At 37.5% G+C, this 25604-nt stretch overlaps 2 protein-coding genes across 5 annotated transcripts; both read right to left on the reverse strand.

The window, feature by feature from the left end:
• Positions 1–4: 4 nt before the first annotated feature.
• Positions 5–14240, reverse strand: LOC306879007 (uncharacterized protein). Of its 4 annotated transcripts, none has more exons than XM_079431664.1 (7): positions 14122–14240; positions 10817–12812; positions 10570–10733; positions 10265–10485; positions 9919–10048; positions 9686–9786; positions 5–985 (listed from the first exon to the last, which is right to left on the reverse strand). In XM_079431664.1, the coding sequence occupies exons 2-7, from the start codon at positions 12804–12806 to the stop codon at positions 853–855; spliced, it is 2739 nt and encodes a 912-aa protein (XP_079287790.1). In that variant the 5' UTR covers positions 12807–12812; positions 14122–14240; the 3' UTR covers positions 5–852. The 4 variants fall into 4 exon arrangements, with proteins under 4 accessions (XP_079287790.1, XP_079287787.1, XP_079287788.1 ...); XM_079431661.1 differs by lacking the exon at positions 5–985 and adding an exon at positions 7607–9607; XM_079431662.1 differs by lacking the exon at positions 5–985 and adding an exon at positions 7607–9607 and having other exon boundaries at positions 13828–14184.
• Positions 14241–15361: 1121 nt separating this feature from the next.
• LOC306879030 (uncharacterized protein) lies at positions 15362–25513 on the reverse strand. The gene is made up of 7 exons (XM_079431705.1): positions 25339–25513; positions 22156–24134; positions 21911–22074; positions 20492–20712; positions 20201–20330; positions 18333–18433; positions 15362–16288 (listed from the first exon to the last, which is right to left on the reverse strand). The coding sequence occupies exons 2-7, from the start codon at positions 24110–24112 to the stop codon at positions 16156–16158; spliced, it is 2706 nt and encodes a 901-aa protein (XP_079287831.1). The 5' UTR covers positions 24113–24134; positions 25339–25513; the 3' UTR covers positions 15362–16155.
• Positions 25514–25604: the final 91 nt, after the last annotated feature.

Here is a 25604-nt window from a genome sequence, read left to right on the forward strand (position 1 = left end):
AGAGGGACATTGAACATATCCAACCAGCAGATGGCGAACAACACAAATTAAGAGAAATATATGAAAAATACTTAACATTTGTTGTTTTAAATTAGATGAGTCATTATATATTTTGTCCAGATTATTTGCTTAATAACAACTTTCTTAACACATGACAACAATCAATAATATAATACCAGCTTCTCTGAATCCTACTGCATAGCTTTAGCACTAACTCCTAATTTCACAGACAAGGTTTAAATCTAATCCCAGAATAAAATGCATGATTTGAGCTGCTTTAACTGGAAGAAACATGCACTGACAGATCTTAAAATATATGAGTGCCTTTGTTTTGTCTCAAGATCACAAACCAGTAATGTCTTCTAAGGCACGTTTATAAAAGATAAAATGTCATAATTGAGCTAAACCCCGGCCTAAATTACAGTACTTTCCAAGCTGACCCAAAATCCATTTACTGGCTATTAAATCTATCCAAAGGGTTATCAAACGGTATAATGATGATTAATTTGACACCATCATGAGTTTTTCTAATAATCCCAGGATAAGCAGGTTATAAAGCACTTTTATTTATTACACAACCACAGCAGGTTTCACGCAGCACTGGAAAGTTTTCATGATCCATGAGGAAAATTGCATGGGAGTACAACATATTTAAAATGCATTTATATACTTCTTTAATTTATGTAACAAAAGACAAGATTTTCAAGTATGTTTAAAGATTAAATCATTTTAGTATTTTAGTAACTGAGAAAAAAAAAACTAAAACTGTATAAAAGCTTTATTGTGTAAGTGTTAAAGTTTTATGCTCAGTCACTGTGTTGATGACTGCAGGATTTTATCTCAGATTTACATTCATGATGCCGAGTTGATGTCCATAATGACACTTTCTCTGGAGTTCCATCCTCTTTCTTTGGCAAACTTGTACACGCTCCCAAAGACATCAGGGAATAAAGCCATCAGGTTGATTTTCACAGCATCAGCTTTACTGTGGAGAGAACGACACACAATTATTGTGCAAGGAAGACTTAAAACTGAACGAGTTTGAAACTCATTTTTCATCCAATTCTATGATACTTCTCTCCTTCTGACTGTTGATCGTATTTGATCAATTGTTACTACATTTATACTCCGTCTTGTGTTGTCAACACACTACCAGCTCAGGAATTGCTATGCAATATTTTTCCAGAATTCAACGATCCGTTGTCAGTTATTCCTGTAACTCACTAATGCTCGTGTAGGTTGCGTATAAATCGCAGCAGGCCCAGTGTATTCTCTGGATAGGCTTTCTTCTTACCATCCAGTTTCTGGACAAGCCCTGAAGGCAACTGGGAAAACAATATTTTGAAAACAATGGTTTTCCACATTACTTCAACAATAAAAGCAAGGTCAATTATATGGAACAATATAGGCTGTTTTTTTTTATTACTGACTTTAGTCTTCCATTCAGAAAAGCTTTTCCCCTCTGTGTATTTTCCAATGGTATTAAGGAGGTCCTCATCTGCATTACGACAGTTTTCGGCCTCTTTCTCATTTCCCAATATTTTCAGATACCGCACTCTCCTGAGAGGATTTCAGAAACATTATATGATCAGTCATATCATCTATTCTGTAGTGTCTGAAAACTATATACAAATTAATATTGATTAATATAGATTGTTTTAGGCTTAAAAGGAAAATATATATGGCTCTTTGAACACACTCATTTAAGTTTTGTGCTGTATTTCACCTGTCAGATGCAATCAAGATCATATATTTTACCGTTCATCAGTCCAGAAGAAGGGGTGCGCGAGGGTTTGCTCCACAGTTGGTCTCTCGTTTGGATTTTCATTAATCATCCACTCGACAAGATCCTTCGCTACATCGTCATCCAGATGCTCCAGTGAGTATCTTCCTCGTGAAATGTTGTACTCACAATCCACATCTTCACCAAATGGATGGTGTCCTCTAGAAAGAATGTAGTAGACTAACATCCCAGAGACCTTCAAACAGGTTACAGTGTTACCATGAGCTCAGAATTTCCACTGAGTAAACTTTTGAGTTAATTGGTTAATATTGAAAACCCACCTGAATGTCGGAGCTCCTCTTGTATCCAGTGTTGAACTTCTCATTTATGGTCTCTTTTGCCTTCCAGCATCTAGTTCCAGCAATGCTTGTTCGTAAAGTGGTTTCGCCCTGTTTTAATCTCCGACTTATGCCAAAATCAGCCAATCTAGCTTTTTCATTTATGTCTATAAAAAAACAAGAGTTCAAATTATTTTCAGAAATAAATGGTTCTGATCATTTAATTTGTCAGGTTCAACTCCTACCAATCAGGACATTCTGGGGTTTGATGTCTCGATGGAGGACTTTGGTCTTCTCATCGTGTAAAACCTGTAAGCTGCAGAGCACTTCCTTCACCAGCTTCTTCAGAACCAAAGATCTCTCAGCGCTGTCGTCCGGTAAATGATCTTGGATATATTCCTCCAGTGTGTACTCACAAAGCTGAAGAACAAGGTATCCGAAATTGTCATCTTCAGCGAAGTCCACATATCTCACAATGCAGGGACTGTCGAGTTCTGGAAGCCGTAGAAATTCCTCCTCGTTTTTCAGGTCTTGGTAATTAAACCTGTTCATTCGTTTTACAGCCACCTCAGTGCCGTCATCCTTCAAACCAAGGAAAACTTGAGTTCCATCACTTCCTTTAGCGATCAGAAATTCAGGATCAATGACAAGAACAAGGTTCCCCCGTCTGTATGTTTTGCTAGCATCAATGTTAGCTAGTTTCTCAAGCTTGGACCTCCAACGGTGGCTGGTTTGATGCCACCTTCTCGAGTTCTCAGTTGGTCGTGTGAACGGCTGCACACTTGAATTTGATTCCTCAATGGATGTCACTAGAGTTTCTGGAAATGGTTTCTCTTTACCGTCACCTTCTTCTGATTCCACCTCTTGCTGGATTTCTTTCTTCTTCTTCTTCTTTTTCTTCTTCTTCCTGCTTGTTAACAGAGCTGCAGTCTCCTCACATAAATTATCCACTGTACTTGAACCTGCTGGATGTCTGAGTGATTCATCCAACTTTTGCAGTTTCTTTTTCATGACTTCATCCAGCTCTATCTCTGCAGTGTTAAGGATCGTCTCTGGGATATAGGACAATGCTACAATTTCAGGAGCAATATCATATATATAGACAAACAGTCCATAAGTCCTAACTCTAATTAGACTTGAATAATCAGGACGTGTGAGAGGCAATAGACTTTTGTACATTTTCTCATAGATAGAATGATTGAGTCCCAGTTTCTGCTCAGATGTCTTCTGCATCATGACAATGAGTATCGTTAGAATCAGTTGATTGATTAATTCTCCTTGTGTGTTTCCAGAGTGCTGAGGACTGTTTGTTAGAATTGGCACAAGATCACTGAATACCTGAGGAGAAACACTTTCACTGACACATAAAGCAGCATATAAGCAGTTCAGTGCAACTGGCCAGTGTTTCTGAGGGATTCTTGGGAAGCGTTTGATGACTCCTTCAATGTATCTGTTTGAGCTCTTTGTATCTTTTAACCACTTGATGGCACTCTGACGATACTGATCTGCACTTGGACCAATGACACCGAAATACACCTCAAACAGAATTGTATGAATGAAAGGATGCTCTTGAAAGAAATTTTCCTTACAGATTTTGAAAACTTCTATCTCCTTTTTCGTTCGTGCAGCACAAGAAAGAGAGAAAAACTGGTGTACTTTATCAAACACTTGACTCTGTGAAGATAATCGACAAATCATTCTCTCCACTTTTTTATCAAGATCAGGATTCATCCCATAGTTAATTTCAGGTGAAGCTCCAGCCTCTATAAGTGCTTTCACAATTTTTTCAAGGTTTTGCTGAACAGCATATTGCAATGGAGTAAAGAATTGATATCCATCTGGATCAGCTTTTGCTGCAAGTAATCTTTCCACAATATTCAGTGGAGCTCCAGTTAAAGCAGCATATTGTAGAGGAGTTTGTCCATTTGTTGAGGGTTTGTTTGCATCAGCTGACTCTTCAAGCAGATAAGAGCAGATGTCTTCATTTCTACATAAAACTGCTGCAGTTAATGGAGTAACATCATCCTTCAGGTCTTCAGAAGGGTACAGCCCATTAATATCTCTGCCTCTTATTAATTTGCGAAGTTTCTCTGATTTGTTGTCTATGATGCATTTTATTAGAGGATCTGTTTTTCTTGGTACTGCTGGAATTGAACTAGGAAATGAAAGTGAAATATGCACTGGGATCTGGAATGCCATTGATCTTCAAATGTTCATTTCAATCTGTGGAGAGATGTTAAACACCACTCGCATTATGGTCTTTTAATACATCTCATTCTTTAAATGCTTTTTTATTAGAATTTAAGAATTACAGAAGAAGTATAAAGACAGCCAAATGTACAACAAAACCATTGTTGGGCAACACATCTTATAATTATTAAATTGTATATATTTTTATTATGTCTATAACCACACACACATGCATGTATATATTTAAAAAGATATATGTAAACTGACCCTAAACTGCAACGTCCTACTTTATTAACTTTCTAAAGTGTCAAAAAAAGTGGAAAAGACAAGTCCAAAAATGCTTATAACGGCTGGATCTGGCAGCACAGAGGCCGCGCCCTCACTCACAACTCTCTCTCAAGCCTCATTCACTCCACCAGCGTCTCACAGCAATCATGTTCATACCACGGACGCTAAACATTCTTGCGAAATCTCTCAAAATCTGTATCTTCGTTTGACACAGGCTCAAACATATAAGGTTGGATGCCTAATCTCTCCATCGTTCATGCCGGACGGTAGAGATTTGTTTGCTGTGTGAGCTACTGAAATGTGCTGCGATGTGAAACAGCCAATCAGAGCAGAGCTCAACGTTATTATTCATGACCCTTCCAGATAAGGTAATAACAGACCATTTCATTCTAGGGACAAATCCTATAGGGTTGTAAGTGGACATTTTAAACCATTTCTGGAGAATTTTTGCCCTTACCTAAGCCACATACCTTCTATGTAGATAGCAGAGAACAATTTAACATATTGTATCGATGCATTCTATGGCACCTTTAAAGTTCAAAACCTGACTTGAAATAGCCTAACAAGTCAATCGGGACTAAAGCGGTTTCATAAATGACCATTTTCACGCAATCTCACGGATTCAGTCCAGGCTCAGTGAGTCAGGATAGTTTGATGTGCATGCTTAAGCAGCCCTTAATGTCGATCATGCATCAAATCGATCCGCCATGGCAAACAGTGAATATATTTGTGCTGTTTAATGCATTTGAGACTTTGTGCTCCAAATCAGTGACACAATTCGGATTTAGAAGATATAAGTGTCCAGCTGGTGTGCCCTCTTTAGCCACTAGAGGGCACTCTTCTCTATTCACGTTCATTCTGCTATGAACTCCATTTCCCAGACTACATTGCTCTGTCTCATGTGAGATGATTGGTTACACCTGCTTCCATTTGTATCATTTGGGTCCTGCCTATATAAGCTGTGTTTGTCTCCAGGGGCAGACTGGAGCCAACAAGTGGCCCTGGAATTTTTGGCACAGAGCGGCCCACCAAACCCGGTCCGCAACACACCGCACCACACCATAAATGAGTGACATATTCTTGACATTATAATTTGTCTTTTCTGGTGTATGTATGGCAAATAGTAAATAATTTTGAAGAATTTTTGCGAGGGACCGTTTAATATCACTAAAGTTAAATACCAATATATATTGATGCTTTGAGAAAATACATCTCGAACGTATGTAAACATAAGCACGCTAACTCTAAAAGATTCATAAACAGAAAATGTAGCATGAAACTGTGCTCGTGAAAATCTGAAATAACAGCATATATGAGTGAAGTATTACTATTTTACTGTTGTTAAATATATTCTTATAAGACTGTTATTAACTTTGCATGTTTTTCGAATCTTTTACATGTTTATTATATTGCACTTTGTGTAGCCACTTGTTACAGCAATCTACATTTTACTCAAGTTTAAAAAGGGCAGAGCAATCCCTAACATGAAGACCAAACCTGACAAAACATGTTAAATGGAGCAAAGAAAAACTGAACTGGAATTCACAAACTGACCTTTTTTTCTTTTTTTGGACGTTTTTTATCACTCCTTATTGGCTTTTGCCCATTAAACCCCTTGGATCTAATACATTATACAGTAGGCTACTGTTGCAAAGCTGTTCACAAACAATTCTTTGTTTGTTCACAATTCACAAATTTTTACTGTGCCCCTTCTTCATTGCTAATTACATCTTTAATAACATGCATTTTTTATAAATATAGCTACGCGAGTGCAAACAAGTATCCTACATTAAAATGCATACTGCAAAATATGTAAACTATGACATTACAAAAACAAAAAACCTTTAGCGCGCGCTTTTTGTTGTCAAGAAAATGAAACTCAGAGATGGGAGGAGCGAAGAATAGATACTTAGAGGTCCTCATTTAAGTGTTTAAACTAGTGATCTGTACAGTTCTTTCTTTATTAATTTATTTTTTAATAAAGAACATACCCATGAGAGTTTGACAGTTTCTCTTGCTCGCCTGCTAGCTGTCCATATTAAGCCCGATATCTCATTCAAAACAGAAACTAGCCTTATCTGGAGTCGTTTTACTAGCCACTAATGTAAATGTGACATGTAATATGTGTGGCTTATTTAAGTTTAAATTAAAAAAGTTGTTAAAAGACTTACAATGATCTGTAATTGCTATTGATAAATGCTCAAATCAGACGTCTGATGAAAAGTAAAAAAAAAAAAACGGCTTTCATAGCATGTTAAATGGTTATAATTACCTATTTTATTCCAAGAAATCGCAAAAAACGTCCCACTCAGTAGAGGGCCAACCGGTTTGGACTGATCTTGATAGCAGGCTGAAACACTTCCTCGTTCACAAACACTGTCCACGTCCCCCACTCCACGCCTACTTCAGGAAAAGGGTGAAGAAACCACTGAAAGATGTTTAGCAACACAGTCAATGCTACAGTAAGCCTAGCTCACTATGAATTAGATAACATCCTAAAATGAGGAGACAATAAGATTGCACAGCACTGCTTAAAATGTGAATTCTGTACTGACTCAAAATGAATTGTGAAGCCACATTGCTGCCCTCCTCAGTTCACCTGAAGAAATCCACTTAATGGGTTATATCCTTTACTTCTTACAGCTTTTAATTGTTTAATAACAGCTTTTATTGTTTCATAGTCTTTAGTACTAAGAATTGATTTCAGTAAAAAAAAGATTTGTTTGTCAGCCATTGCCAGCCCATAATTCAATGCACAATGTCCCAGTCTTAGTCTTGTGACAACCACACTTTTGCTTGAATATGAATAATAACTGTCTTTGTGTGTTTTTAATCAAAATGCACATTTGCTAAAGTCAGGGTATGATAGAAACTGACATCCTTGTGAAGAAAGAGAAGAGAAAAGTTACTATATTGTTGATAAATTAATATCTATCTTAATCCTTTACCTTATAAATATATTTCTTACATATCTTACATAAACATTACATTTATATTTCTATTATTATCATAATAATATACAACCCCAAATCAGAAAAAGTTGGGACAAAATGAAAACGAAAGTAGTGATTTCTAAATGTACTTTGACTTGTATTTCATTACAGACAATATGAACACACAATATTTCATGTTTTGTCTGATCAACTTCATTTCATTTGTAAATATACATCCTTTCCTGTCATTCAGACCTGCAACCCATTCCAAAAAAGGTTGGGACAGGAGCAATTTAGGGCTAGTAATCAGGTAAATTGGTTAAATAATGATATGATTTGAAACAGGTGATGTCAACAGGTGATTGTAATTATGATTTGGTACAAAAGCAGCATCCAAGAAAGCTCTAGTCCTTTAGGAGCAAAGATGAGCTGAGGATCGCCAGTTTGCCAACAAATACGTGAGAAAATTCTTGAAATGTTTAAAAATCATGTTCCTCAAAGAAAGATAGGAAGAGATTTGGATATTTCACCTTCAACAGTGCATAACATAATTAAAAGATTCAAGGAATCTGGAGGAATTTCAGTGCGTAAAGGACCAGGGCGCAAGCTTAAGCTGAACAACCGTGATCTCCGATCCCTCAGGTGACACTGCATCAAGAATCGTCATTCATCTATAAGCGATATCACCACATGGACTCAGGACTACTTTGGCAAACCTTTGTCAAGTACCACAATACGTAGTTACATCCACAAATGCCAGTTAAAACTGTACTGTGCCAAAAGGAAGCCCTATGTTAACCGTGTCCAAAAGCGCCGTCGACTTCTCTGGGCTCGCAGGCATCTGGGATGGACCATCACACAGTGGAAACGTGTACTGTGGTCAGATGAATCAGCATTTCAGTTATTTTTTGGGAGAAATGGACACCGTGTGATCTGGACCAAAGAAAAGGATCATCCAGACTGTTACCAGCAACAAGTCCAAAAGCCAGGGTCTGTCATGGTATGGGGTTGTCAGTGCCCTTGGCAAAGTTAACCTTCACTTCTGTGATGGCACCATTAATGCTGAAAAGTACATAGAGATTTTGGAGCACAATATGCTGCCTTCAAGAAGACATCTTTTCCAGGGACGCCCATGCATATTTCAACAAGACAATACAAAACCACATTCTGCACGCATTACAAAGTCCTGGCTGCGGCGGAAGAGGGTACGGGTACTTGACTGGCCTGCCTGCAGTCCCGACCTGTCTCCAATGGAGAATGTGTGGCGCATTTTGAAGCACAAAATACGACAACGAAGACCCCGTACTGTTGCCCACCTTAAGACTTGTTTGCAGGAAGAATGGGACAAAATTACTCCTGGAAACTTCATCACTTGGTGTCTTCAGTTCCTAAACGTCTTTTAAGTGTTGTGACAAGGAATGGCAACATTACAAAGTGGTAAATGCTTTACTGTTCCAAATTTTGAAATGTGTTGCAAGAACCAAAATTGGAATAAGTGTTTATTTTGAAAAACAATAAAATTCATGAACGCATTAAATAATGTGCTGTTGTATTGTTTTCAATGTAATACAGGTCAAAGATAACTTAAAGTACTGTTTTCAGTTTGATTTTAATTTAACATACCGTCCCAACTTTTTCTGATTTGGGGTTGTAGTTATGTCAATTCATTATTTACATATATAGGTACATGCAGAGAATGTATGCGTGATAAAAGAAAAGTGTGCATTGTTTTTGCAATATGTTTATTATTTAGTACTGCCATGAGGAAGATGTGTACCAGATATTTACATTTTTCACAAGATAAACCAATAACTGAAATTAGTTAGTGTTGTCAGTGTATTTGTCAGAAACTTGTTTGCAGAGAAGGATGAATCTTAGCTCATTAAATGCAAGGAGTGTGACACTCCTAAATCCATCCCTACATTTGAACTTGTTCATGAAACCCATTCATGATGCAGAATCAATGTACATATAGTTTAACCAAAAATGACAACAGTCAGATCTGTGGAGCTGAGCTGAAGAACTTCTTCAGACTCGGTCTGGAGCTCCATCCTCTCTCCTTCGCAAACCTGAACACACTCCCAAACAGATCAGGGAACGAAGACATCAGGCTGATGCTCTCTGCATCCTCTGGACTACGTAGAGAAAAAACACCATGGTCTGACACACAATAATACTAAATTGTTCTGGTAGAAATACCTTGTGTCACTCACTAATGCTCGTGTAGGTTGCGTATAAATCGCAGCAGGCCCAGTGTGTTCTCAGGATAGGCTTTCTTCTTACCATCTAGTTTCTGGACAAGCTCAGATGGCAACTGACAAAAGAAATATAGTAGCAAAAATACAATTATTTTTCAAACCAAGATTATAGAAGGACATCAACTACATTTAAATTATTTGATTTGTTTACATATGTTTGAATATTTCTGCATTGAATTTAGACTCACTTTAGATTTCCATTCAGAAAAGCTTTTCCCTTCTGTGTATTTTTCAAGAGCTTGAAGGATCTCCTCATCAACATTACGACAGTTCTCGACCTCTTTCTGGTTCCCTATTTTTTTCAAATACTCCACGCTCCTGGCAGGATTTCAAAAACAGTCCATCAGCTGTTAAAAAAGATTATAGATACAATGCAATTTCCTCTTCATTTAAAATTAAATCCTAAATTTCTAGTACCATAAGCAGTGCTGAACCTCTCTAGCTTGTACCAAAATTACAGAGATTAATAAAGTCAGGAGTTTGTTAATTTTAGAGTGATATAAGTTTCATTGACAAATCAATTTAGTATTATACCGTTCATCAGTCCAGAAGAAGGGGTGCGCGAGGGTTTGCTCCACAGTTGGTCTCTCGTTTGGATTTTCATTAATCATCCACTCGACAAGATCCTTCGCTACATCATCATCCAGATGCTCCAGTGAGTATCTTCCTCGTAAAATGTTGTACTCACAGGCAGCACCTTTACCAAATGGATGTTGTCCTCTAGAAAGAATGTAGTAGACTAACATCCCAGCAACCTTCAAACAAGTTACAGTGTTACCATGTGCTCAGAATTTTCACCCAATACACTTTAATTTAATTGATAAATATTGAAAACCCACCTGAATGTCAGAGCTCCTCTTGTATCCAGTGTTGGCCTCCTCATCTATGGTCTCCTTTGCCTTCCAGCATCTAGTTCCAGCAATGCTTGTTCGTAAAGTGGTTTCACTCTGTTTTAGTCTCCGACTTATGCCAAAATCAGCCAGTCTAGCTTTTTCATTTATGTCTGTAACAAATGGAAAGTCCACATTATTTCAAAGGGGAAAAAATGGGTTATGATATTTTAATTAGACGTGTTGCAACTCCTACCAATCAGGACATTCTGGGGTTTGATGTCTCGATGGAGGACTTTGGTCTTCTCATCGTGTAAAACCTGTAAGCTGCAGAGAACTTCCTTCACCAGCTTCTTCAGAACCAAATATCTCTCAGCGCTGTCGTCTGGTAAATGATCTTGGATATATTCCTCCAGTGTGTACTCACAAAGCTGAAGAACAAGGTATCCAAAATACATATCTTGTGCAAAGTCCACATATCGCACAATGCAGGGACTGTCAAGCTGTGGAAGTCTGAGAAATTCCTCCTCGTTTCTGAGAACTTGGTAGTTAGACTTAATCATTCGTTTCACAGCCACCTCAGTGCCGTCATCCTTCAAACCAAGATAAACTTGTGTTCCATCACTTCCTTTAGCGATCTGAAATTCATCACTGAGTACAAGAGTAAGGTTTCCCAGCCTATAGGTATTGTTAATATCTATGTTAGCTAGCTTCTCAAGCTCGGACCTCCAACGACAGCTAGTCTGAAGCCACCTTCTTGAGATATTTGGGCTCTCATCAGGTCGTGTGAACGGCTGCACACTTGAATTTGATTCCTCAATGGAAGTCACTACAGCATCTGGATACGGTTCCTCTTTATCTTGAAGCTCACCTTCTTGTGATCCCACCTCTTGCTGGATTTGTTTCTTCTTTTTCTTCTTCTTTTTCTTCTTCTTGCTTGTTGATATAGTCTCCTCACATAAACTATCCACTGCACTTGAACCTGCAGGATGTCCGAGTGATTCGTCCAACTTTTGCAGCTTTTTTTTCATGACTTCATCCGTCTCTGTCTCTGCTTTGATAAGTATCATTTCTGGGATGGGTGACAATCCACACAATGCTACTAATTCAGGAGCAATATCATTTATATAGGCAAACAGTCCATATGTCCAAACTCCAATTAGACTTGAATAATCAGGACGTGTGAGAGGCAATAGGCTTTTGCACAGCTTCTCATAGACAGAATGATTCATACTCACTTTATGCTCAGATGTCTTCTGCATCATGACATCGAGTATCTTTAGTATCAGATGATTGATTTTTTCTCCTTGTGTGTTTCCGGGGTGCTGAAGACTGTTTGTTAGCTTTGACACAAGATCACTGAATACCTGAGGAGAATTGTTTTTGCTGATACGTAAAGCAGCATTTAAGCATCTCAGTGCAACTGGCCGGTGTTTCTGATCGATTTTTAGGAAGCGTTTGATGACTCCTTCAATGTATCTGTCTGTGCTGTTTGTATCTTTTAACCACTTGATGGCGCTCTGATGATACAGATCTGCATCTCGACCAATGACACCAAAGTAGAGCTCAAACAAAATAATATTAATGAAAGGATTCTCTTGAAAGAAATGTTCCTTATAGACTGTATAAACTTCTGTCTGATTTTTTGTTGGTACAGCACAAGCAAAAGAGAAAAATAGCTGTACTTTCTCAAACACTTCACCCTGTGATGATAATTGATGAATCATTCTCTCCACCTTTTTATCAAGCTCTGGATTCACCCCATATTTGTTTTTAGGTGAAGCTCCAGCCTCTATAAGTGCTTTCACAATGTCTTCATGGTTATGATCAACACCATATTGCAACGGAGTATAAATCTGTGATTGACATCCATCTGGGTCAGCTTTTGCTGCAAGTAATCTTTTCACAATATTCAGTGGAGCTCCAGTTAAAGCAGCATAATGTAGAGGAGTTTGTCCATTTGTTGAGAGTTTGTTTGGATCAGCCGACTTTTTAAGCAGATAAGAGCAGATTTCTTCATTTTTGCATAAAACTGCTGCAGTTAATGGAGTAACATCATCCTTCCAGACCTCAGAAGGGTACAGTCCATTAATATCTCTGCCTTTTAGTGAATTGCAAAGTTTCTTTAACTTGTTGTCTATGATGCATTGTATTAGACGATCTGTTTTTCTAGGTCCTACTGGAACTGGGATTGGGATTGGGATTGCAAATGGTAGCTGGATCTGGAATGTCATGGATTTACTCATTGTAATCTGTAGAGACATGTCAAACACTTAAAATGATTACTTGTTTCCTTTACATTGTTAATAAACACACTGCTAATCTTTATAGAGTTTTACAGTCTTTTTTTTCCTTGAAAATATTAAAATTCAGTCATTTCAGTTAATTTTAATCTAGCATGCCATGATATATTGTCCATGAGAAATGTGTGAGAAAATACATTTCGAACATATGTAAACATTCAATAAGCACGCTAACTCTAAAAGATTCATAAACAGAAAATGTAAACGTGCTCGTAAAAATCTGAAATAACAGCATATATGAGTGAAGTATTACTATTTTACTGTTAAATATATTCTTATAAAACTGTTATTAACTTTCCATGTTTTCCAAATCTTTCACGTGTTTATTATATTGCACTTTGTGTAGCCACTTTTTACAGCAATCAACATTTTTAGTTACACATTCTGACTATCACATGGCCTACTTTTCTTGATGCTGTGCACTTTTGTTGTTTGTTCAAATTCAAGTTCAAGGGCAGAGCAATCCTCAACATGGAGCAAAGAAAAACTGAACTGGAATTCACCAGTTGACATAGGTTATAAACTGACCTCTTTTTTCTTTTTTGGAAGTTTTGTATCACTCCTTATTGGCTTTTGCCCATTAAACCCCTTGGATCTAACACATTATACAGTAGGCTACTGTTGCAAAGCTGTTCACAAACAATTCTTTGTTTGTTCACAATTCACAAACTTTTACTCTGCCCCTTCTTCATTGCTAATTACATCTTTAATAACATGCATTTTAATAAATATGGCTGCGCGAGTACAAACAAGTATCCTACATTAAAATGCATACTGCAAAATATGTAAACTATGACATTACAAAAACAAAAAACCTTTAGCGCGCGCTTTTTGTTGTCAAGAAAATGAAACTCAGAGATGGGAGGAGCGAAGAATAGAGACTTAGCGGTCCTCATTTAAGTGTTTAAACTAGTGATCTGTACAGTTCTTTCTTTATTAATTTATTTTTTAATAAAGAACATACCCATGAGAGTTTGACAGTTTCTCTTGCTCGCCTGCTAGCTGTCCATATTAAGCCCGATATCTCATTCAAAACAGAAACTAGCCTTATCTAGAGTCGTTTTACTAGCCACTAATGTAAATGTGACATGCAATATCACCGGTTTGTGTGGCTTATTTAAGTTTAAATTAAAAAAAAGTTGTTAAAAGACTTACAATGATCTGTAATTGCTATTGATAAATGCTCAAATCAGAAGTATGATGAAAAGTAAAAAAAAAAAAAAACGGCTTTCATAGCATGTTAAATGGTTATAATTACCTATTTTATTCCAAGAAATCGCAAATAACGTCCCATTCAGTAGAGGGCCAAGCGGTTTGGACTGATCTTGATAGCAGGCTGAAACACTTCCTCGTTCACAAACACTGTCCACGTCCCCCACTCCACGCCTACTTCAGGAAAAGGGTTAAGAGACCACTGAAAGATGTTTAGCAACACAGTCAATGCTACAGTAAGCCTAGCTCACTATGAATTAGATAACATCCTAAAATGAGGAGACAATAAGATTGCACAGCACTGCTTAAAATGTCAATTCTGTACTGACTCAAAATGAATTTCAATCCAATGCATTTATCTTGATACCAGAGTAATGTTTATTATGGCATTATTCAGTGTCACTTTGATGATATCAAAATCACTCCTTTTCCAAGGTGGCTAACCATCTTCAAAACACTAACTGTTATGTCACAAAGCTGGTGTGATATAGTTTTATAGCCTAAACAGTAAAATGTAATTTTTTTACTCTGTTATAATCAAATCATAATCTGTGTTCACAAGCATTTATTTACATTTGTCAGTGAATCCCAGTCACCTCAGTCATCAGCACCCATGTTAACAAGATCACAATCACCTGCATTCTAATTCCCCGCACCTGCCAGAGCCAATCAACCTCCAGTATATCAACACACTGCCCGCACTCCTTCCTCGTCCGGTCAACCGTTCACTACCCAAACCTAGCCTGACTCCTCTACTAACCCTGTGCATTACTGGCCTCCAGAATCTCCACCGCTCCCCGGATTCCCTCGGACCTCCTGAGCCCTGCCCTCCTTCACTGACAAAGATACTCACCTCTTGGCCGCACTCGTCCTCCTCACAGCTCCCCTCAGTATTATTCAATAAAGATCCTTGTTTGACCATATTCCTCCGTGTCTCCTAGTTCGTGAGCTGACAACATTAGTATTGAAAACATGTCTAACATTCAACAAAACTCCTTAGCAGTCTTTGGAGTCGCCGATGTATCGGGTCATGGCCAGATAAAGATCCTCCTTGATCCAGAAGGCCTTGACAGCAATTATTCAGCTTGCTGATAAAAAATGATCCAAGCTGATAAAGTAAATTTAGTGCCTGCTAAATCTATTAGTTTATCAAAAGGTGTGATGAAGGTGATGTTAGATCAGGAATATTGGATCCAGTCTCTTTTCCACATCCTGTCAGAAAATATCTGTTTTGTCTAGTACCGAAAACTGTATCATCAGTCTTCTATCAGCCCAATAGACAGATGGAGGAAGAAAGGAGGAGAGTTTATTGAATAATATTAATTGTGTTTCAGTGCTCAGCCAAACTGACCAGCACAAATCCAACCATTTTTATTACACCACAAGCAATGGAAACGTACTGCTTCACAACACCATCTCTTGAAATGGAGATTTTATACATATTGTTTTATACATATCTCTATAACTTGCTTGCAAAGACAACAGTACACAACATAATTATGTAATGGCTAAATAATAATATAAAATGAATGTTCAATGAATAAATCAATAAAACGAGTTAAAAAAATTATTATAAATGATTACATGATTTAATGTAATAATTAAATTATAAATGATCATAAATGAATAAGAATAAAGAAAATAAAAGTATGGTTGCTTTCTTGAACACTGTAAATAATGATTGCTGCGATTAGTTATCACAAGCTAAAATTAAACAATAGAATAAGTTATAATGTGTTGTTTCAAGAGAAAAATACGTTTTCATGCTTGAATTATGTTTAGTTAACTTTAAGTTAGACATTATTTATCTCAACAAATTTGAAGTTGTTATAACTAACTGCAGCAGCATTTTTTTTTACAATGAAGCAATGCACACGTTAAAAAAAGACAGTACGTCCTACGACTAACAGATTGGATAAAGTGTTCAATGATAAACAAACAAACATTTATGCAATTAATTAGAATCCATGAAATCCCAACATTAAACATTAAATCAATAGTCCTTCCAATGATTAAAATCTAAAAATAGGTTAAAACCTTGTTATTGACTGCAAAATGGGATTTTATCTCAGATTTATGTTCATGATGCCGAGTTGATGTCCATAATGACACTTTCTCTGGAGTTCCATCCTCTTTCTTTGGCAAACTTGTACACGCTCCCAAAGAGATCAGGGAATAAAGCCATCAGGTTGATTTTCACAGCATCAGCTTTACTGTGGAGAGAACGACACACAATTATTGTGCAATGAAGACTTAAAACTGAACGAGTTTGAAACTCATGTCTCATCCAATTCTACAATACTTCTCTCCTTCTGACTGTTGATCGTATTTGATCAGTTATTACTATATTTCATAGATGCAAACTCCTCACCTTTTGGTGAAAACGCACCTTTTTGAGATCAAAATAGGTCACCAAGATTTGTGTAGATCCAATGAGAAAGTGTTTTTGGTGGTGGTGGGGTCTTTTTACAGTACCATTAGTACCAATTCATATCTGTACCCGCTTGTAGTCAACCACTTTTAAATGCTCCTGTGTGTTTTTGCGTGCACGCTCTGGTTTCAAATGACAAAACCACGTTTATTTACATGTTTTCAGCGTTAAGTATTGTAGCCAATCACCTGGCATCTCAATGGGCCGTCAGATGTGTTTTCTGTAGGTTAATCAGAAGAATCCCCTCTAAACTCATTTTTTTGTTTTCGTAAATTTACAGAGACGCTTGCAGATTAACCTAATTTAATTTGTTACATTTTATAAAGCGATTTTCTGGGTACTCATAGAAAGGGAGAATCTCCTCAACCACCACCAGTGTGCAGCATCCACCTGGATGATGCGACGGCAGCCATAGTGTGCCAGAACATCCACCACACACCAGCTTACTGGTGGAGAGGAGACAGAGTGATGAAGCCAATCAGTGAATGGGGATCATTAGGAGGCCATGATGGTCAGAGGCCAATGGGCGAATTTGGCCAGGATACCGGGGTTACACCCTACTCTTTTTCGAAGGACATCCTGGTATTTTTAATGACCACAGAGAGACAGGACCTCGGTTTAACGTCTCATTCCAAAGATAGTGCTTTTTACAGTATAGTGTCCCCATCACTATACTGGGGTGTTAGGACCCACACAGACCACAGAGTGAGCACCCCCTGCTGGCCTCACTAACACCTCTTTTTCCCAGGAGGTCTCCCATCCAGGTACTAACCAGGCTCAACCCTGCTTAGCTTCAGTGGGCAACCAGTTTTGGGCTACAGGGTGATATGGCTGCTAATATAGGCTTTCCTGTAGCTCAAATAGTAGAGCATGGCGCCAAGGTCATGGGTTTGATTCCCAGGGAAAGCAAGAGCTGATAAAATGTAAAAACTGTAACTTGAATGCAATGTAAGTCGCTTTGGATAAAAGCGTCTGCTAAATGAATAAATGTAAATGTAATATAATCAGAAAGAGACAAAACGTATACACGGCGTAAATAAGATTTATATAAATAAGAAAGTCATTGATTTATCAGGGGTTTTCATGTGAGTAACCTCGGTCAGTTGCGCTATAAGAGCATTGCTCTGTTTCTCTAGAATCTCTACATAATCCATTGATAATTTGAAGAAATGTTTTGTTTGTCTAAGAGGACCGAACGTCCACGTATACTGTTTCAAGAGTGACAAACGTGAGTGTAAAAAATTACATGAGTGAATCCACTAAATTGTTCCGTCAGTCATTACTATGATTCACAGTGATAAGTGGTCGGAACAATCTATCTGACAAATGATGTCAAAAATAGACCTGTACATTTAGTGATGCAGAGTAACTAAACTACTGAATGGCTGAATATATTTAGCAGCTTCTACAGCTAAAACACTCTTTTTGATGTGTCCTTTTTAAGGCAATGTTTAAAAAAATGTTTTAAAATACATCTAAAAATACTTCAAAATATTTAATGCATTATTATTTAATTATACTTGCTATACTACTTCTGTACAGTACACTACTAAGATTTGTTATAACCAATATTTTATAATAAATTCAAAATAAAGGCCTGCAAACTAGGAATGGAAATGGCAACTGAGCTACTGAGTGATCCTCTGCTGCCATCTACTGGATATGATGGTAATTCCATGCGTGTCACCTTTTTCACTCATGATGCGTTTCCATCCCTGTATATTTATACTCCATCTTGCATTGTCAACACATTACCAGCTCAGGATTTGCTATGCAACATTTTTCTACGATTCAACAATCCATTATCAGTTATTCCTGTAACTCACTAATGCTCGTGTAGGTTGCGTATAAATCGCAGCAGGCCCAGTGTATTCTCTGGATAGGCTTTCTTCTTACCATCCAGTTCCTGGACAAGCTCAGACGGCAACTGGGAAAACAATATTTTGACACTGAACGATGAATTCACACAATACTAATTAAAGCTGCAGTCCGTAACTTTTTTTGGTTAAAAAAGATCGGAAATCAATATTTGAGCAAGTACATAACCAGCCAGTGTTCAAAACTATTATCTTACTTTAGCCCGATTCACAACAGTTAGCTTATATAATAATGTTTTCTAATTTGAGTGGTACGGGTAGGTTTTCGCGGGAAATTCGAGCATGGCACTGCGTCATTACGTCATGTCTGTAAACATAAAGAAGTTGTCCCGGTTACTCAGCTATTGCACGTAAGGATTCTGCATATCATTTATAGCCTTTTCTCACAGCAGCTAGAATAATTAAATGTATCATGTTGATGGCGGATTGTAATCCAAAAAGGATTGTGTGTTTATGAAACAAATGTGAATTAAATTAAATTATATTCCAGTTTTAAATGTGCTTCTGATTACAGATAGCCTGGGATTACACAAGATTTGTATTTGAAAGAAAACCAGTTCGAAGGGAGCATAGTTTGCTTTTTGGGTTAAAAGAATTTCTTAATATGAAATTCGAATTGCATGACAATTAGATTAGCCATAAATTGAAATCTAAACGATAATGCACACTATACTCATAGTCAAGCAATGCTGATGTTAACATGAATAATTTGAGAATAAAGTATAACAATAATAATAATTTGCACGGTTTGATGTGATATGAGCTAATCGATCCTTAGATTTAATCACCATTGGTAGCGTGATTTATTGTTATGCTTTTTCCTCAGTTGGTCAGAACAAACGTGGCAGACTTGTTACTTAATTGTTCAGATGACGATATACGGTGAAAATTCTTATTTGGGTCATCTATTCCAAGACAGGCTAGAATCTGTGATTGCGAAGTACAGTAAACATCCACACCGGTGCTGGGACTGACAGCAACACATTCACCTCAAAACATTAGATTAATCCGCGCTGGAGCCTTGCCAACTCACAACCCCAGGCATGGAAGATAATTCCACAAGTAATTGCAATTCCAGGTTTTCAAACAGAGATGGCGACAAAGAGGCAAAACTTGCGGACTGCAGCTTTAAAGATTTAAGCTTTCAATTAAACTTCAACAGTAAAAGCAAGGTCAATTATATGGCATAATATAGGTAATAACAGCTGTTATTGAATTATTTACATTATTTACTCACCCTCATGTTGTTCCAAACCTGAAAGACCTTCGTTCATCTTCGGAACACAAATTAAGATATCTTTGATGAAATCCGAGAGCTCTCAGACCCTTCATAGACAGCAACACAATTACAATGTTCCCAGGCCCAGAAACATAGCAAGGACATCGGTAAAATCAGGGGTTCAACCGTAATTTTACGAAGCTATGAGAATAACAAAAATAACGACTTTATTCAACAATTCTTCTCCTCCTGATCCCATCTGCAGCGGTGAGCCGTCATTGTGGAGAGTATCACGACGCATGCGCTTGCTTCCGCTTCATGTAAACGACGCATACTTGTATTCTTGTAGCTCAAAATTTATTCTTGTAGCTTTGTAAAATTACTGTTGAACCCCTGATTTTGCTACGTTTCTGAGCCTTGATTGTGGTAATTACATAGCTGTCTATTGAAGGTCAGAAAGCTCTCAGATTTCATCAAAAATATCTTAATTTGTATTTCGAAGATGAACGAAGGTCTTACGGTTTGGGACGACATCAGGGTGAGTAATTAATGACAGAGTTTTCATTTTTGGGTGAACTATGCCTTTAAAATGACTTACTTTAGTCTTCCATTCAGAAAAGCTTTTCCCCTCTGTGTATTTTCCAATGGTATTAAGGAGGTCCTCATCTGCATTACGACAGTTTTCAGCCTCTTTCTCATTTCCTAATATTTTCAGATACCGCACTCTCCTGAGAGGATTTCAGAAACATTCTATGATCAGTCATATCATCTATTCTGTAGTGTCAAAAACTGTATACAAATGAATTGTACTTGAAAACATCCTACCCTATTCATTTAAGTTTTGTGCTGTATTTCACCTGTCAGATGCAATCAAGATCATATATTATACCGTTCATCAGTCCAGAAGAAGGGGTGTTCGAGGGTTTGCTCCACAGTTGGTCTCTCGTTTGGATTTTCATTAATCATCCACTCGACAAGATCCTTCGCTACATCATCATCCAGATGCTCCAGTGAGTATCTTCCTCGTGAAATGTTGTACTCACAATCCACATCTTCACCAAATGGATGGTGTCCTCCAGAGAGAATGTAGTAGACTAACATCCCAGAGACCTTCAAACAGGTTACAGTGTTACCATGAGCTCAGAATTTCCACTGAGTAAACTTTTGAGTTAATTGGTTAATATTGAAAACTAGGGGTGGCACGGTTCGCGGAAAAAAAACCGAACCGCACGGTTCTCCACACACGGTTCGGCACGCGCTAGGACCGCGGTTCAACTGAATTCTGACAACGCATGTGGTTTGTTATAAATAACACGTAAAACAAATAGGGTTCGGCTAATGTATGTTTCTGTTAATGGATGCGCATTCTGGCTTCCCAGTACATTATAACAACAGTGATGAGAAAGAAAAGAAAAAAAATAAGTGGACATATCATTCACTCTTGTTCAATGCGAGTGCGTATGCTGGAATATGAGCATTTATTCCGTCATCACCCGGTGCTGATAGCGCGCGCACAGGTGAGACCTGAACAGCACACGTTGATATCGGTGTTTAGACTAAACACTAAAGTCATGTAAGCTTTGCCAGCTCAAATATTTAAGAGCCAGAGGACGCGAGCTCGCGCGCGCAGTGAGAAGATTTGTGCGTGCGTTCATCAGAAGCGCACAAACCTGCGCCTCAGAACGCGCGCAAATATGAAGCTCTCTCTGAAGTATTGTGTTTTAATGGATAAATTCACACAAAATTCTGTCAAAATGCCCGTCTTGGTAAGTATCCTATAGCAGACATAGCCGGCTGGGCGTACAGTATCAGTGCTTTCTCTTAAAGCGACAGTTAATATTAAATAAACAGCAACAACAAAGAAATCACTCACTGCTCTTGATTGAATCGCTTTTGTAACTTTAATAAAGAGTAATCTTTAATTTATACAGTCAAATATGCAATGCTGTTTTACCTTTGATTACTTTAATCATACTTCAATTTCTGTAACGTTACCTAAAAAACCCCCTGAAAATCACTGATTATTTTATTTGTATCTTTACTCTATTGTATTTTTATTTGTGCTGTTGCTTGTAGTTAAAGGTCTGCTTTTATTTGTGTACACTCACAATGAAAACAAAACAGATTTTATATATATAACATGTAATAATATTTAGCATTTTCACATCAAAATAAAAGAAACTGAGCAAAGTAGATGTCTTTTTTTTTTCCCTGTTGTACCGAAATTGTATCGAACCGTGACCCCCGAACCGAGGTACGTACCGAACCGTGACATCTGTGTACCGTGCCACCCCTATTGAAAACCCACCTGAATGTCGGAGCTCCTCTTGTATCCAGTGTTGAACTTCTCATTTATGGTCTCTTTTGCCTTCCAGCATCTAGTTCCAGCAATGCTTGTTCGTAAAGTGGTTTCGCCCTGTTTTAATCTCCGACTTATGCCAAAATCAGCCAGTCTAGCTTTTTCATTTATGTCTAAAACAAACAGAAAATTCAAATTTAAAGTAATTTAAAGAAAAAAAATTCTAATTCATTTCACATAAGTTTAACTCCTACCAATCAGGACATTCTGGGGTTTGATGTCTCGATGGAGGACTTTGGTCTTCTCATCGTGTAAAACCTGTAAGCTGCAGAGAACTTCCTTCACCAGCTTCTTCAGAACCAAAGATCTCTTAGCGCTGTCGTCCGGTAAATGATCTTGGATATATTCCTCCAGTGTGTACTCACACAGCTGAAGAACAAGGTATCCGAAATTGTCATCTTCAGCGAAGTCCACATATCTCACAATGCAGGGACTGTCAAGCTGTGGAAGCCGTAGAAATTCCTCCTCGTTTCTGAGAACTTGGTAATTAAACCTGTTCATTCGTTTTACAGCCACCTCAGTGCCGTCATCCTTCAAACCAAGGAAAACTTGAGTTCCATCACTTCCATTAGCGATCAGAAATTCAGGATCAATAACAAGAGTAAGACCTGGCAGTCTGTATGTTCTGCTAGCATCAATGTTAGCTAGCTGCTCAAGCTTAGACCTCCAATGAAGACTGGTTTGAAGCCATCTTCTTGAGATATTTGGGCTCTCATCAGGTCGTGTGAGCAGCTGCACACTTGAATTTGATTCCTCAGTGGATGTCACTAAAGCATCTGGATATGATTCCTCTTTATTTTGAAGCTCAACGTCTTGTGGTGGTCCCACCTCTTGCTGGATTTTTTTCTTCTTCTTGCTTGTTGCTAGAGCTGCTGTCTCCTCACATAAACTATCCACTGCACTCGAACCTGATGGATCTCTCAGTGATTCGTCCAACTTTTGCAGCTTTTTTTTCATGACTTCATCCATCTCTGTCTCTGCTTTGATAAGTATCATCTCTGGGATGGGTGACAATCCACACACTGCTACAAGTTCAGGAGCAAAGTCATGTATACAAGCAAACAGTCCATAGGTCATCATTCCAATTAGTCTTGAATAATTTGCACGTGTGAGAGGCAACAGACTTTTGCAAAACCTGCGTAACATAAGAGAATGATTGCCAGGAGAAATGCTCAGTTTCTGCTCAGATGTCTTCTGCATCATGACATTGAGTATTTTGAGTATCAAACTAATGACTGTTTCATCTTTTGTGTTTCCAAAGTGCTGAAGACTGTTTGTTAGAATTGACACAAGATCACTGAATACCTGAGGAGAAACACTTTCACTGACACACAAAGCAACATACAAGCTGTTCAGTGCAACTGGCCGGTGTTTCTGAGCGATTCTTGGGAAGCGTTTGATGACTCCCTCAATATATCTGTTTGAGCTCTTTGTATCTTTTAACCACTTGATGGCGCTCTGATGATACTGATCTGCATCTCGACCAGTGACGCCATAGTAGAGCTCAAACAGAATTGTATGAATGAAGGGATGCTCCTGAAAGAAATGTTCCTTAAAGTCTCTATAAACATCTATCTGTTTTTGTATTGGTACAGCACAAGAAACAGAGAAACATAGATGTACTTTCTCAAACACGTCACCCTGTTTAGATAATTGATGAATCATTCTCTCCACTTTTTTATCAAGCTCTGGATGTCTCCCATAGTTCCTTTCAGGTAAAGCTGCAGCCTCTATAAGTGCTTTCACAATGTCTTCACGGTCACGATAAACAGCATACTGCAATGGAGTAAAAATATCTAATTCATTTCCATCTGGGTTAGCGTTTGCTGCAAGCAATCTTTTCACGATACTCAGTGGAACATCAGTTGTAAATGCAGCATAATGTAGAGGAGTCCATCCTTTTGTTGAGGGTTTGTTAGGATCAGCCGACTTTTTAAGAAGATAAGAGCAGATTTCTTCATTTCTGCATATAACTGCTGCAGTTAACAGAGTTACATCATCATTCCAGACCTCAAAAGAGTACAGTCTATTAACATCTCTTCCGCCTATTAATTTGTGAAGTTTCTTTAACTTGTTGTCTATGATGCATTGTATTAGAAGATTTGTTTTTCTAGCTCCTACTGGAACTGCAAATGGCATCAGCAATTCCATGGATCTTCAAATACTCAGTAATCTGTAGAGACATGTAATTCAGGCACTGAGTAAGGCATTATTACTTATTTTCTTAGTTCTTTATATTGTTAATAGACAGTATTAATCTTTATAGAGTTTTTTTTTAGTTGAAATCTTTAAATTCTGTATCATATGTATTAATTTCAGTACATTTGATTTTTTTCTATATTTATTTCATCTTTCTAAAATGGCATATAGCTGATATTGTCAATTAAATGTTTTGAATTTAAACTATTTTTAAACATTTACGAAATAAACCATTCCAACTATAAGGATTTCTCCTGAGCTCCTTAAAATAATATGAGTATATATATTTAAGGGGCTAATAACTTAAGTGTATTTTTTACAGTTGTTAAAAATATTCTTTATTGTTTCATGTTTTACAGACTATTACAACTTTAGTTACACATTTTGACTAGCACTAGCACATACTTTTCAGTTCAATTTGCTGCATTCACTTTTGTTGTTTGTCCAAATGCAAGTTAAAAACAGCAGAGCAATCCCCAACATACTGAAGATCCAACCATTCTGAACATGTTGAGCTGAGCATAAATAAATTTTGGATCAAACGTTATGGCCCAGTTTAACCCCTTGAACTTAACACAGTGTACAGTAGCTACTGCAGTGTTTTTTTTTATATATATATATATGTATTTTTTTTTTCAGTAACCAATTCTTACATTTATACTTTTGGTATTATTTGTATATATATATAAAAAAATACACGAGTGCAAAAAGTAAAAATGTGCTAAATGTGTTGGCCTATAACGGTGGAGAAAAACTTTTGCTTCATGGAAATGAAACCAAAGACTATAGAAATATGAAACTCAGAGATGAGCGGACCAATCTCTAAAAACAGATAAATTCGGTGGCGGTTGCTCACATAACGAGAGGTCCTCACTTCAAGTATACATCTAAAGTGTTTAAACTCATTTGTATTGTTTCTTTACCATGAAAATGCATTCCACAACGTTAGAAGAGAAAGAGAAAGTTTTCTCATGCATGTGTAAACACACTTCCTCCTACAACTACGCAGTCCATATCAGCCTGCTTATTATATGTAAATGTGACATTTAATATAACTGGTTTGGGTGACTTTGTGATTCAATTTAAAGTTGTTAAAGACTGACAATGATCGGTGATGGCTATTGATATTGCTAAAAAAATGACAGCTGTCAAATAGCATGTTAAATGGTTAAAATTACCTATTTTATTCCAAGACTATCCATACGAATTTCCTTTCGTAGAGGTAGGTCTATCGTATTGGTTTCTGCTTCGTTGAGACCTCGATACTTATCCGGTATCCGATAAAACGGTAAGTGTATTTCTATAGTCTTTGACTTTGATATAACTTCCTCGTTTTTGCACAAACCGTGCGGGGGGGGGGGGGGGGGGGGGGGGGGGGGGGTTACATTTTAGTCTGGGACTAGGCTTAAGTCTTGAATGTGAAACCGGGGGTAAATGATCAAGT

This window comes from Barbus barbus (genome assembly GCF_936440315.1).
Source record: "Barbus barbus genome assembly, chromosome: 2".
Taxonomy (NCBI): domain Eukaryota; kingdom Metazoa; phylum Chordata; class Actinopteri; order Cypriniformes; family Cyprinidae; genus Barbus; species Barbus barbus.